Below are 13972 nucleotides of genomic sequence, written 5' to 3'. Positions count from 1 at the left end.
TTCTGTGGTGATATCCTTTACACATTGATGTCGGTTTTTGATACAGTGCCTCCTGAGGGATCAAAGGTCACGGGCATTCAATGTTGGTTTTCGGCCTTGCCGCTTTCATGCAGTGATTTCTCCAGATTCTCTGAACCTTTTGATAATATTATGGACCGTAGATGAAAATAAATTCCTTGCATTTGAACATTGAGGAACGTTGTCCTTAAACTGTTCGACTATTTTATCACGCACTTGTTCCCATCTTTGCTTGTGAATGACTGAGCTAATAAGGGAAGCTCCTTTTATACCCTATCATGGCACCCACCTGTACCCAATTAGCCTGTTCACCTGTGGGATGTTCCAAACAGGTGTTTGATGAGCATTTTTTGCCACCTTTCCCAGCTTTTTTTGGAACGTGTTGCAGCCATAACATACTAAGTTAATGATTATTTGCTAAAAACAATAGTTTATCAGTTTGAACATTAAATATCTTGTCTTTGTAGTGTATTCAATTAAATATAGGTTGAACATGATTTGCAAATCATTGTATTCTGTTTTTATTTATGTTTAACACAATGTCCCAACTTTATTGGAATTGGGGTTGTACGTCGTGGAGAATGTCATCTAAATGCTTCAACACAAATTTGATCGAGCACCTGAAGAAGGGGGGGGGAGTGTCAAATGGACTCAAACTCTGGACAACACCTGTCCATATTGCCGGGACAGTGAGAAAGTTAGAGTAAGCATGTCATTAACAGTATTTTATTAAAGTATTTTAATTGCAATAAAGTAATTTAATTACAGTAAGTTAGCACCCACTATTTCTGTCAGTTGTAATGTTGATTTGACTGACATTTATGTCAGTGGCCAATCCTTGAATGCCCCCTAGAGGTCATTGGTATTTTAACTTTTGTCTAAAATGCTAGAGAATAAATTGAGCTGGGACGGCTCCAGCATGCACACTTGTGAGGATAAGCTGTACATAAGATGGATGGATGGATACAGTATCCAGTCCACAAGTATATACAAGAAATGAAGAAGTCATGTAAATAGACACATTGCTCCATCTTGTGATCGGATCGGTGATCGGTAAACTTGGTGAACCCAAACATCCTAATCGTGTAAAGCCTAGTTAAGAGTGGATTCCTCCAGATTTTAGGTTCCACAACAGGTTAGGGCCGACAGTCTTAAATAATGAACGTGTTCAATATTTAGGACAAAAAAATCTTCGTGTGTGGGGGAGAGCTTACTTCTCCTGAGTCATGACAACCTGAATTGTGACATGGAACAGAGTATAGCCAATCACGAACCACCCTGACCCAACAAAAGGAAACGACTGTCAATATAAATTAGCATGTCTTAGCCGATGTTGTTTGTTTTGGATAAAAGTGGGTTCTCTAGACGGCAAGAAGTATTTTCCAATGCAAGTCGTTTTTTGAGGGGCATCATTTCATAAGGCTCCGGCAACCTTCGAAAAACCTCTGCGCAAAGCCAGAAGGGTTTCTTCTTCGGTTTTGTTAGATCACATGAGATTTTGAGTTCAGCGTTTGAACAGAACCTTTGTGTGTGTGGTGTTTTGTGTTGATATTATCGGAGCACACCACACACAATACGACCAAAACTGTTAAATGCCAGATTTTTCATCTTTCATCCTCCTCCTTATATCAGATTCTGTGGAATCTGCCGCCATCTTTGTACTTCATGTTGCTTGCTGCCACTCATGTACGTGCAATGTTGGGCCTCAAAACAGCTCAGACAGTCTGTGTATTAACAAACAATATATGACATTAAGAACAATGATCTACACCGGGGTTGTCAAACTCAATATTTAATGAAAAATCACGCCGATGTGCATGTTTCCCTACTCTGCAGAAATTTATTGTTTAAGTTTATCATATGACAACACACTTAAATTTTGCTTAAACACTGAATCTGGAATAAACAAACTGTAATATTATAAACACAAGAAATCAAATTTGCGATAAGGCATCAATGGTATTTGTTTGTTTTGTTTTTAAATAGATTTTGAATTCTTGTCTCTCCATCTTCTATTTATCTATCTCCAACTACCTTTCTTTTTTATGTAAATCTTTTTTCAAAGGCCAACAACAAAACAACCCAAAAAAATAAGAATGTCCTTCAATAAAAATCCAAACTTAAAACTGTTAACAGTGCCAAGGAATTGATAAAGGGCATTAAAAAAAACTATTCAATTGTTATATTCTTTGTTCCAGCCATGTTGCTTCGCACATGACAAACAGTTCTGTCTTTTACTTTAGTGAACAGACAACCTGCCTCCCACCTGTCTTGGAAGTGAACTGTTTTCCATCTTTCATTTGGCCATTTTTGGGAAGTGGAAGTGTAAATTTGCTCGAGGAGACTGGTACCATCGTTGCTAACGACTGCAACAGAAAGGGAAGGGGCGTTCGCCGGTCAAGACTGATGGGGCAACACACTAGCAAAGTATTCTGGGATTTCTAATATTGGGATTTCGAGTGGCGCATGTGCTATATACTGGCGGGCCAGCTCTAATACACATTTGATATGGTCTTGCGGGCCAAATATAATTACATCGTGGGCCAAATTTGACCCCCAGGTCTGAGTTTGAAATATATGATATCCACCATCTACATGCTATGCAACACCTGTCCTATGCAGTTAATGTATTAACACTCTCGTTAATGTGGTGTTATGAGCGGGGGTACTTATACTGTAAATCAACTTGGTAAACAGGAGATTCAACAAATTACTAATCCTAAAACTTTAAAGTAAATTACAAGTTACGGTGCCTCCAATAGGCAGGAAATGTATAGATAAATTGCTTTATGAAACCCACTAATTAATGAAATTTGCTGATAAACCTTGTTTGTTATCGTAAAGCATCTGCTTGCCTTGAAAAGCGCTGTATAAATGGTATGCATTATTATTGTTGTTGTTGTCTAAGTAACATTTTCAACAATCAAAGACAATCAGGAAATTCAAATACAAGAACATACATTTTTTTGTAGAACAAAATAACACAAGACGGCACGGTTGCCCACTGGTTAGCACATCTGCCCCACAGTTCTGAGGAGGTTCAAATCCGGCCTCGCCTGTGCGTATTTTGCTTGTTTTCTCCCTGCATGGGTTTTCTCCGGGTGCTCTGGTTTCCTCCCACATCCCAAAAACATGGATGGTAGGTTAAATGAAGACTCTAAATTGCCGGTAGGTGTGAATGTGAGTGCAAAAGTTTATTTTTTTTATATACTGTATGTGCCCTGCGATTGGCTGGTAACCAGTTCAGGGTATACCCTGCCTCTCACCCAAAGACAGCTGGAATAGGCTCCAACATGTCCGTGACCCAAGTGAAGATAAGTGGTACAGAAAATGGATGGATGGAAAATAACACAAAATAATTGAAACAACTTAGAGGTTTTGGTATTCACACTGTCAATTTAAGTATTTCCTTTTAAATTTTAGTTAAGTGTTACTTCGTGTGACGTTGCCTGGGTGAGTTGTGACCTAAAAAAAAAAAAAAAAAGGGCTGCTTCTCTTGCAATTCAAGCACAAAATAAAATGCACGTGCAACTGTGTTAGAATGGTACTCACAAATCCCCAGTTCAGTCGATAGATGCTGCTGGCAGCAAGAGAAGTGAGCACTCAGGCCTCGCAGGAAAGCAGTTTCGCCAAAGCTCAAACCAGACGAGTGAGATGACTTTGTATTCACAGCAGAGTCAGAAGAGTATCCATAGTCTGCTGTACATTACATACATCGTATTTAAACCTCTACACCTTGCATACAAGAGGCAATGTTAGCATGCTACATCGCTAATCGCTATTAGCATTTTTCTTTACTGCACAAAACATCCCCCTGAGCACAACAACAAGAATAAATATCAAGTACTCACTTTCAATCGGATTACAAATAGTCCAAAACTAACCAGAAAGAACCACTTGTCATATTTTATTTTTTGTCATATTTTTACGAGAATTGCTTCTTCGGGTGGCACGGTGGACGACTGGTTTAGCACATCCGCCTCATAGTTCTGAGGCCCCGGATTCAAATCCAGCCTCGCTGTGTGGAGTGTGTGTTCTCTCCGTGCCTGCGTGGGTTTTCTCCGGGTTATTTCTGAGTACTCCGGTTTCTTCCCATATCCCAAAAACATGCATGGTAGGTTAATTGAAGACTCTAAATTGCCCGTAGGTGTGAATGTGAGTGTGAATGGTTGTTTGTCTCTATTTGCCCTGCGATTGGGTGGCGACCAGTTCAATGTGTACTCCGCCTCTCGCCCGAAGATAGCAGGGATGGGCTTCAGCACGCCTGCGACCCTAGTGAGGATAGGTGGTACGGAAAATGAATGACTGAATGAATGCTTTTTCGGAGTTAGCTTGCCTCCCTGCGTTGAGCCACAGTGCAAAATGGACAATCATTGGACTGGTCTTTCGAGAATGTTCCAGGTTCAATTACGCCCACCACTACCTAATAGGACATCAAATATGCGTCATCAATGAAATTAAAGAAACCAAAAGATTGACATGTACAAGTTAGGTAATGAGAAAAGAAAAAGAAACTGCACCGTCATTGTACCTTTTATGAACTTGCTATGAACAAATAAACATTTATCATAAAACAACAAAACAAAGTGGTTGAAACAATTTACATGAAAAAGTTCAGCTTTTATCAGAGTTAACAATTAATGTCAGTACATTAGACGTACTATTGAATTATTTTGAAATAAACTGAGTTTTATCACTTTCAGTTAGTTTTATTTGGACCAAGTGTATTTCTTAACTTTTTTATTCACAATTCAGGATAATATAAATGCAGCCTATGGGGGGCACAAGCCAGTGCAAACTGTAGGCCGGTCCCAAGCCCGGATAAATGCAGAGGGTTGCGTCAGGAAGGGCATCCGGCTTCAAACTTTGTCAAACAAATATGAGCGTTCATCCAAAGAATTCCATACCGGATCGGTCGTGGCCTGGTTTAACAACGTGCGCCACCGGCGCCGTCAACCTGCAGGGCGCTGTTGGAAATTCAGCTACTGTGGGTCGAAGTCGAAGAAGAAGAGGTGGAAAACGGGTTCTTCGGCAGAAAGAGAAGAGGAAAGCACAGAGCCTATAACTGAATGTGGGGACTTTGAATGTTGGGACTATGACAGGAAAATCACTGGAGTTGGTTGACATGATGTTTAGGAGAAAGGTTGATATATTTTGTGTCCAGGAGACCAGGTGGAAAGGGACTAAGGCTAGAAGTTCAGGGGCAGGGTTTAAATTATTTTACCATGTGTAGATGGGAAGAGAAATGGAGTCGGGGTTATTTTAAAAGAAGAGTTGGCTAAGAATGTCTTGGAGTTGAAAAGAGTATCTGATCGAGTGATGAGGCTGAAACTTGAAATTGAGAGTCTTATGTATAATGTGATTAGTGACTATGCCCCACAGGTAGGATGTGACGTAGAGGTGAAAGAGAAATTCTGGAAGGAGCTTGACTAAGTGGTTCTGAGCATCCCAGACAGCGAGAGAGTCGTAATTGGTGCAGATTGTGATGGACATGTTGGTGAAGGTAATAAGGGTGATGGGTAAGTACGGTATCCAGGAAAGGAACTTGGAGGGACAGGTGGTGGTAGACTTTGCAACAAGGATGAAAATGGTTGTAGTGAACACTTTTTTCCAGAAGAGGCACGAACAAAGGGTGACCTACAAGAGCGGAGGTAGAAGCACGCAGGTGGATTACATCTTGTGCAGACGATGTAATCTGAAGGAGGTTACCGACTGTAAGGTTGTGGTAGGGGAGAGTGTGGCGAGACAGCATAGGATGGTGGTGTGTAAGATGACTGGTGGTGGGGAGGAAGATTAGGAAGACAAAAGGCAAAGCAGAGAACCATGTGGTGAATGTTGAGACAGGACGAGTGTTGTGAAGCTTTTCGGGAAGATGTGAGACAGGTTCTCGGTGGACGGGAGGAGCTTCCAGAAGACTGGACCACTGCAGCCAAGGTGATCAGAGAGGCAGGCAGGAGAGAAGGACACTTGGTGGTGGAACCTCACAGTACAGGAAATCATACAAGGAAAAAGGTTTGCTTAGAAGAAGTGGGACACTGAGAGGACCGAGGAGAGGCAAAAGGAATACATTGAGATGCGACAGAGGGCAAAGGTAGAGGTGGCAAAGGCCAAACCAGAGGCATATGATGACATGTATGCCAGGTTGGGCACTAAAGAAGGAGCAAAGGCTATACAGGCTGGCCAGACAGAGGGATAGAGATGGGAAAGATGTGCCGCAGGTTAGGGTGATTAAGGATAGAGATGGAAATATGTTGACTGGTGCCAGCAGTGTGCTCGTTAGATGGAAAGAATACTTCGAGGAGTTGATGAATAAGGTAAATGAGAGGGAAGGGAGAGTAAAAGAGGCAAGTGTGGTGGACCAGGAAGTGGCAATGATTATAAGGGGGAAGTTAGAAAAGCATTAAAGAGGATGAAATATGGAAAGGCAGTCGGTCCTGATGACATTCATGTGGAGGTATGGAAGCATCTAGGAGAGGTGGCTGTGGAGTTTTTCACCAGCTTGTTCAATATAATTCTAGCGCGTAAGACGATGCCTGAGGAATGGAGGAAAAGTATGCTGGTGCCCATTTTTAAGAACAAGGGTGATGTGCAGAGCTGTGGGAACTATAGAGGAATAAAATGATGAGCTACACAATTAAGTTATGGGAAAAAGTAGTGTAGGCTAGACTCAGGACAGAAGTGAGTATTTGCGAGCAACAGTATGGTTTCATGCCTAGAAAGAGTACCACAGATGCATTATTTGCCTTGAGGATGTTGATGGAAAAGTACAGAGAAGGTCAGAAGGAGCCACATTGTGTCTTTGTAGATCTAGAGAAAGCCTATGACAGAGTACCCAGAGAGGAACTGTGGTACTGCATGCGGAAGTCTGGAGTGGCAGAGAAGTATGTTAGAATAATACAGGACATGTACGAGGGCAGCAGAACAGCGGTGAGGTGTGCTGTTGGTGTGATAGACGAATTTAAGGTGGAGGTGGGACTGCCCTGATGCAGGGCTGATCCCTGATGGATAGGCTGACAGATGAGGTTAGACTGGAATCCCTGTGGACCATGATGTTTGCAGATGACATTGTGATCTGCAGTGAAAGCAGGGAGCAGGTGGAGGAACAGTTATAAAGATGGAGGCATGCACTGGAAAGCAGAGGAATGAAGATTAGCCGAAGTAAAACAGAATATATGTGCATGAATGAGAGGGGTGGTTGGGGGAAGAGTGAGGCTACTGGGAGAAGAGATAGCAAGGGTGGAGGACTTTAAATACTTGGGGTCAACCGTCCACAGCAATGGTGAGTGTGGTCAGGAAGTGAAGAAACGGGTCTAAGCAGGTTGGAACGGGTGGCGAAAAGATATGACATTGATACTTTAATTTGTTTTAGGTTTTTGTATACCCTTTTTCTGTACACCTTTGAACAATAAAACCTCTGTGATGCTCCAAAAGATCTCTGCGGACCATGGCTTGTGTTGTTAGACACAAAAAATGTCAGGAAAAGCTTTCTAGAACAACTGAAATGTATTTGGGGTTAATCAAAGGCCCTTTAAATGGTGGCAGTTGTATGGCGACTACAGTTTAACATGAATTTCAATGTAATTGCTTAATTCCCATTTATATGAGGGCATGTGTACTTGTGAAAACCATGTTATCTCAGTTGTTTATTTTTTACTTCAACTCTCAAAATATTGTATTATACACATACGTAAACACGATTTACCACATGGCAAATGTTTGACAACCTTTTTCTGAAATAGGGTAAACTGTATTTTTAGGCTATACATTTATAAATCATGCAGTTCTGATTCAACAGAGCCATACACATTTAGTTCTGTGGTGCAAAAAAAACAGTTCAAACTTTAAATTGTGTAATTCCCTAATTTCTCAATTTGAGAAGTTGTGCAATCTTAAAGAGAAAAAAAGTATTGCTCTTCTGTTCTGGATTTTATGCAAACCCATGTGCCACCCATGATCATTGCTTGTTATTAGCAATTATATCTTAAAATTAGCTATAATTTCTTATTAAGAAAATGTATTTTCCTTAATTTGAGATCAATTTTGTAATACAAAATTTACTTATCAACATTTTTCTTTGTAGGCTTAAAATAATTTCCCATAATTATTTTTTTTTAAAAAATTTTTTAACCTTCTTAGATCCTTTTTTTACAGTGTAACTTTCAATGAGACTTCTGAGCATCTCAGCAGGTATTTTGGCCCACTCTTCATGAGCAAAGTGCTCCAGTTCTCTCAGGTTTGAAGGGTGTGTTCTCCAAACGGCCATGTTTCAGGTCTTTCCACGTACCAATTGGATTTAGATCAGAGCTCATAGTAGGCCACTTCATAATAGTTCAATGTTTTCCTCGTAGCCATTCTTTTTAGATGTTTGTTTTGAGTCATTATCCTGTTGCAAGACCTAGGACTGAGACCAGGCTTTCTGACACTGGGGAGCACAATTCTCTCCAGAATACCTTGATAGTTTGAGATTTCATTGCACCTTACACAGATTCAAGACACCCGGTGCCAGATTCAACAAAGCAGCCCCAGAACATAACAGAGACGCATTTGTCTTTCACAGTAGTGGACAATCTTATTTTCTTGGTATGCTTCATTTTTGCATCTGTGAACAAAGAGCTGATGTGGCTTGAAGAAAGGTTCCACTTTTGTCTAGTCTGTTTTTGGCTTGTCAACATGCAGTTTGACAAATTCCAGTCTCGTCTTTGTATGATTTATTTTCAACAGTGGTGTCCTCCTTGATCGTCTCCCATGAAGTCCACTTTGGCTCAAACAATAACTGATGGTGCGATCTCTCACTGTTGTACCTTGACCTTGGAGTTCACCTTTAATTTCTTGAGAGGTTGTTCTTGGCTCTTTTGTTGCCGTTCATATTATCCGTCTCTTCAAATTGTCATAAATTTTCCTCTTTCAGCCGTATCCAGGGACGTTGACTACAGTCCTGTGGATTTAAATTTCTGAATAATATGTGCAGCTGTAGTCAGAGGAACATCCAATCCAGCTGCTTGGAGATGGTCATAAAGCCCTTTACCTTTAACGTGCTTGTCTATAATTTTAGGAATTTCCTGAGACAAATCTCTCCTTCGCTTACTCTGGTCCATGTTTAGTGTGGTACACACAATGTCACCAAACAGCACATTGATTACTTGTCACCCTTTAAATAGGCTGACTGACTAAAGTTTGAAGACACCTGTGATGCTAATTAGAGGACACACCTTGATTGAAGATTTTCTAGTGGTATCATAATTTTTGTCCAGGCTTATTTCATGAGTTTGTTTTGAAAAATAATTCTGTTAAACCACAATTCAAAGCAGTGGCTGATTTTTTGTTTGTTTATAATTGCTTTTGTCAGATTGAAGTTATTTATGTGACCACTGTGGGTTTTTTTTTTTTTCATTGAGAGGGGTACCAAAAATTTTGTCCACGTGTTTATGAGGTACATTCAAATTTTTTACTGTGATCTGCACTCAAAGCCCTTATTGTTGATTCCGAAATCATACACAACTCTTAGTGATACTGTATACATTACATAAATATTTTGGATAGTTTAAAGTCCTGTATTGGTAAATGTTTGGTAATAATTAATATGAAGAAAAAATTATTAAAAAAAAAAAAAAAAAAAAACACCCTTATGGACAAAGGAATATGGAAAGACTCGTTGATGGAGAGATGCTGGATGGCTTTCTGAGTATCACCAAACTGCCCCTGAGCAAGGCACACAATTGCCTTGCTCAAGGGCAGTTGCTCTGGGGTGCTATGCTGTGTAAAACCCAACATTGAGTGGAAGTGAAATTTAAAAAATGCAAAAAAAAAATGGAAAAGGCTGCTTGTACCTTCATTCAGATCGGTCTCATTTTGACTTGAAGCAACAAACCATGAATTCACACATGAAAAGGATGACTGTTGGAACATTTTTTTAAAATTGGAATCTTACAGTGACCTTAGAACAGTTTTGAGATCTCCCTGTGTTGACTTACCTGAAATACTAGTATCTGTATTGCGGATACCAATACCGAAATCACTACGTTTTAATAATTAAGGGGGATGCTTGATCAAATTGCTAAATTTGGATGAATTTTCATGACCCTTAATTGTATGTGTGATGTATTTATTTATTTATTTATTTATTTTTCTTTTCACTTATTTATTTGTTAAAACCCAGGAGCGATTTCGGCGAAGTGTGTAGGTAAATATTAAATACTATTAGATTTTGTTCAGAAAATCTCTCTCCTCTTTTCATAAAAATTTAAACCACAGCAACACACAAATGTTATTGTTAATGGTGCTGGTAAAGACAATGCTTTTGTGCATGTTTCAGTCTTAAAGGACCTGACAATGAACGTTCTCAACAGTATGAGCACCTTGGTTTCACTGCCTGCAATCATCCAGCAAATACTGCAGGTATGTTGTTTGCATTTATTTACTCATTGCTCCCCTATTTGATACTGTACATACTTGTGGCTTAAACAAGGGATAGCAAAAGTCTGACTCTGTTGCTTTCAGTAACTGATGGGAACCAGGCATGGATTAACCTAGCATTATGATTCTGTACATAGTCTAACAAGAGCAGCATTTGTAATGTTTAGAGTTGCAACAATTACCATAATTTCTCATGTACAACCCCAATTCCAATGAAGTTGGGACGTTGTGTTAAAAATAAATAAAAACAGAATACAATGATTTGCAAATCATGTTCAACCTATATTTAATTGAATACACTACAAATACAAAATATTTAATGTTCAAACTGATAAACTTTACTGTTTTTAGCAAATAATCATTCATTTGGAATATTTTTATGTCTTTATGTCAAAAGTATTTGTCAATTGACTGTCTGTTGTCGTACTAGAGCGTCTCCAACTTCCGGAGACAAATTCCTTGTGTGTTTTTGGCATACTTGACAAATAAAGATGATTCTGATTTTGAGTATAGTATATGATTGTGTTTATGTATATGGGTCATTCCACTGAGGTGGTACACAATTTGTGACGTAAGAAAAATTTAAGAACTTTCATCATTTTGTTGAAAATATGTTAGTAAAATTTCTTTGAAGTATACCAGTTACATTTACGGGTTCATGGGATAAAAACATACATAGTTTACTTAATATGACCATTATTTGACCAGTGGTCGCTTGTAACACTGACTAGATAGGAACACGGAAAGCTATTTATTGTATGAAAACCTTGGGAATCTTTCACACAAATACTAGGGTTAGAGTAGGTTCACAAACCAATTTATGTCCAACTTGTTCATGCACCGCAAAGTATCAAGTAAAAAATTTACTTAGGGCAAATATAGATGTGTGTAACATTGACTAAAAATACAAGATTGAAAAAGAAGGGCCTGAATACTAACAGGTATAAGTGAATGAATTCAGTGGATATCAGAAATTAATAGGACGAGTGAATTTTTTAATATCAGTTTCCTTACTTGGTATGATACGCTTCACAGTTAGACCATCAACTTGAAGTTTGACAGGAGGCCTTTATAATCGGAACCGAATCCAAGTTTAATAATAAGGATCAAAGTATGCGCGCAATCATGACCACATCCTTAACACTGCTGTGACTCGTCAAAATTACCAGCGAGTCAGGAATGCAGTCAGTAGACACCGAAAACAGCGATAGAAGACGATCGAAATTCAACAATCATTTCTCCTTCAATGAATCAAACAAGAAACCATCTAATTCTATACAAACTCGCTTTTCATCATTGCTAGTAACTTGATCGTTTGAGATCGAAGCTTGTAACATTTTGACATCATTTCCTTGAAAACACTTACCAGGTTCTACTGGCCCCTCCATGTTCCCATCAAGCTCAAATGCTGCGATGTCGTAAAATAGTCGACCGTTTTTGTTATTTTGTCCAAGTCGCTCGAACGAAAATATGACCGACACTTAAAAATGTAAGTCAATATTGTCTCCTACTCCATCTGAAGCAATTGACTGATCCTTCCATTATTATTTTTGGAGATCATTGCATCAATTCCAAATAGCCGTCGTAAAATGGTCGTTGTTTGTTTACAGTTATGAAATTGAAAGGCCGCTTGCTCGTAACGCGTTTTGACCGACAAAGTTACCAGCAGGATGCCTTTTTCTAATAAGTGCCTCTAAGAAATCTCGCCGTGGAATGTCATTAACTTCCGTTGAGTGGTAGGCGCACCCTTTTAGCCAATATTGGCGAAGTGGTTGCATGATTTTGCCGATATTTTTCACACTCTCCCTATTTCCGTTGATGACTGCTAAAATGTCACACTTTGACGCTGGTCAAAAACCACAAAAATGTCTTTGACATGGTTTATTGCAAAATAATTGGAGGTGGAAAATTCTTGATGCAATATTATTTGATATCTACATGTTGATACCCGAGTCAAAATTTGTCAAAGAGTTGAGTGACAGACAGGCTTGTCACTCAACTCTTTGACAAGCCATTCAGCGGGGCGGCTTAGCAGACTTATTTAGAAGTATCTTTTGGGTTGCCCTGAGTGCCATGCAAGCAGAATATTTTCACATCATGTCTCCTTATATTAACAAACATAAAAGCATTTTTCTTTTTTCCTCCAAAGTGATTTTGGTGACAAAGATGCCGCCCGAAACACGCTGTGTTCCAGAGGGCAGACTGCGTGCGTGTGTCTCTGTTAGTAAACTTATACTAAAACAAACCGGTTACATTGTGTAATATAAAACAAAGCTATTACTGTTTCATTTGATCTTTGTTTCTATCAATTACTTTGTAACCTTTAAATTTTCAAAAAATGGATAAAGCCGATCTTTTTCACCCTTATCTCGATCAGCTGAAAATTACATGATCGACGCCGATTTTCGATTTCGGGACATCCCTACTATTAACACCATCAGATTTACCAGTTATTAGTCAGCAACCGTCGGGGGACACAGATATTTCTTAGCTATCTGTGGATTGGTTCAAGGGCAGATGATGATGATGTGTGTGCGCGGATTGTTTCGATGTATTGCCAAGAGAAAAGTAGTACTAATCCGGTGTGAATACAAAAGCAAGCCCATAAAGGTAAAATTTTACAGCCAAGCCACCAATTTACATGTCAATTAGATTTGTGGCTCATGCATCAGACATATTGCCGAACACATATCTATATCCCCCTGGCACATTGAAAACTTCGGCAGACATTTGAGCACGCCCAGGTATAAGACACTAATGCTGTTTAAATTGGGGTAAAAATTTTGAACTTTCAGAAAGGGGCAACTAGCAAAAGATTCAAGTTGGTTGTTTAATTTCACACTTGATGAGTGGGCTGGCACTCCATAGACACAACTACTTATATACAAGCAATTACAAAGTTTAAATCATGTTTTCCAGTCATTCAGAGTTCAATTATAACATCACATTTGACCTAACGTTGTGTCCAACAGAACCCCATTTATGAGAGAGGAAAATTTGCAGAGATCCAAGTCCTTATTCTTGGGATGCTCGACACTTTCAGCTATGAACAGGTAAATTATAACAGTGTGTACTAAGCACACATCTCATTGTTTGGCTTTTTCATAGACTGTTGAAGATAAAGAAAAATATATCATTCCCTATGGTAATACAGTGATGTGTGTCATCAAATATGAAGAATATTTCTAATTTGTGTTTTGTGTTCAAGACTTTATTTGAAACAACTACGAGTCTGCTAAATCATGACCTCCACTGGTCCCTGTCTCATCTGCGCACTGCGGTGACAAGGGGACTCCACCCAAGGCAAGACTCCTGCAACATTTGCCTACAGCAGTACAAGAGGTGGCAGGACTCAGCTGAGCAGATCCTTCTATTTAGGTAACACAGTCTGCACTCTGGAAATTACAGACAAACTACAAAACTATCTCTATATTTCAATTAATTGAAATTTTACATTTAAAATATTGATCTCATAGTGTAATTAGTTGAGAAGAACATAATGTGAGAACAATCAATGGAAACTTTATTTGTCAAAAATACA

At 39.2% G+C, this 13972-nt stretch overlaps 1 protein-coding gene across 5 annotated transcripts in view; it reads left to right on the top strand.

Annotated features, from left to right (window-relative positions):
• Positions 1-13972, top strand: part of vps8 (VPS8 subunit of CORVET complex) — a 253578-nt gene that overhangs the window by 227285 nt on the left and 12321 nt on the right. For all 5 annotated transcript variants that reach the window (XM_061690460.1, XM_061690459.1, XM_061690463.1 and 2 more), the window contains 3 exons: positions 10331-10413; positions 13404-13484; positions 13640-13809. In XM_061690460.1, coding sequence (XP_061546444.1) covers positions 10331-10413; positions 13404-13484; positions 13640-13809 — 334 coding nt within the window. The remainder of the gene's footprint in view (positions 1-10330; positions 10414-13403; positions 13485-13639; positions 13810-13972) is intronic.

The sequence above is a fragment of the Phycodurus eques genome, chromosome 11 (genome assembly GCF_024500275.1).
Source record: "Phycodurus eques isolate BA_2022a chromosome 11, UOR_Pequ_1.1, whole genome shotgun sequence".
NCBI classification, from domain to species: Eukaryota; Metazoa; Chordata; class Actinopteri; order Syngnathiformes; family Syngnathidae; genus Phycodurus; species Phycodurus eques.
This window is presented reverse-complemented; position numbering and strand designations above follow the sequence as displayed.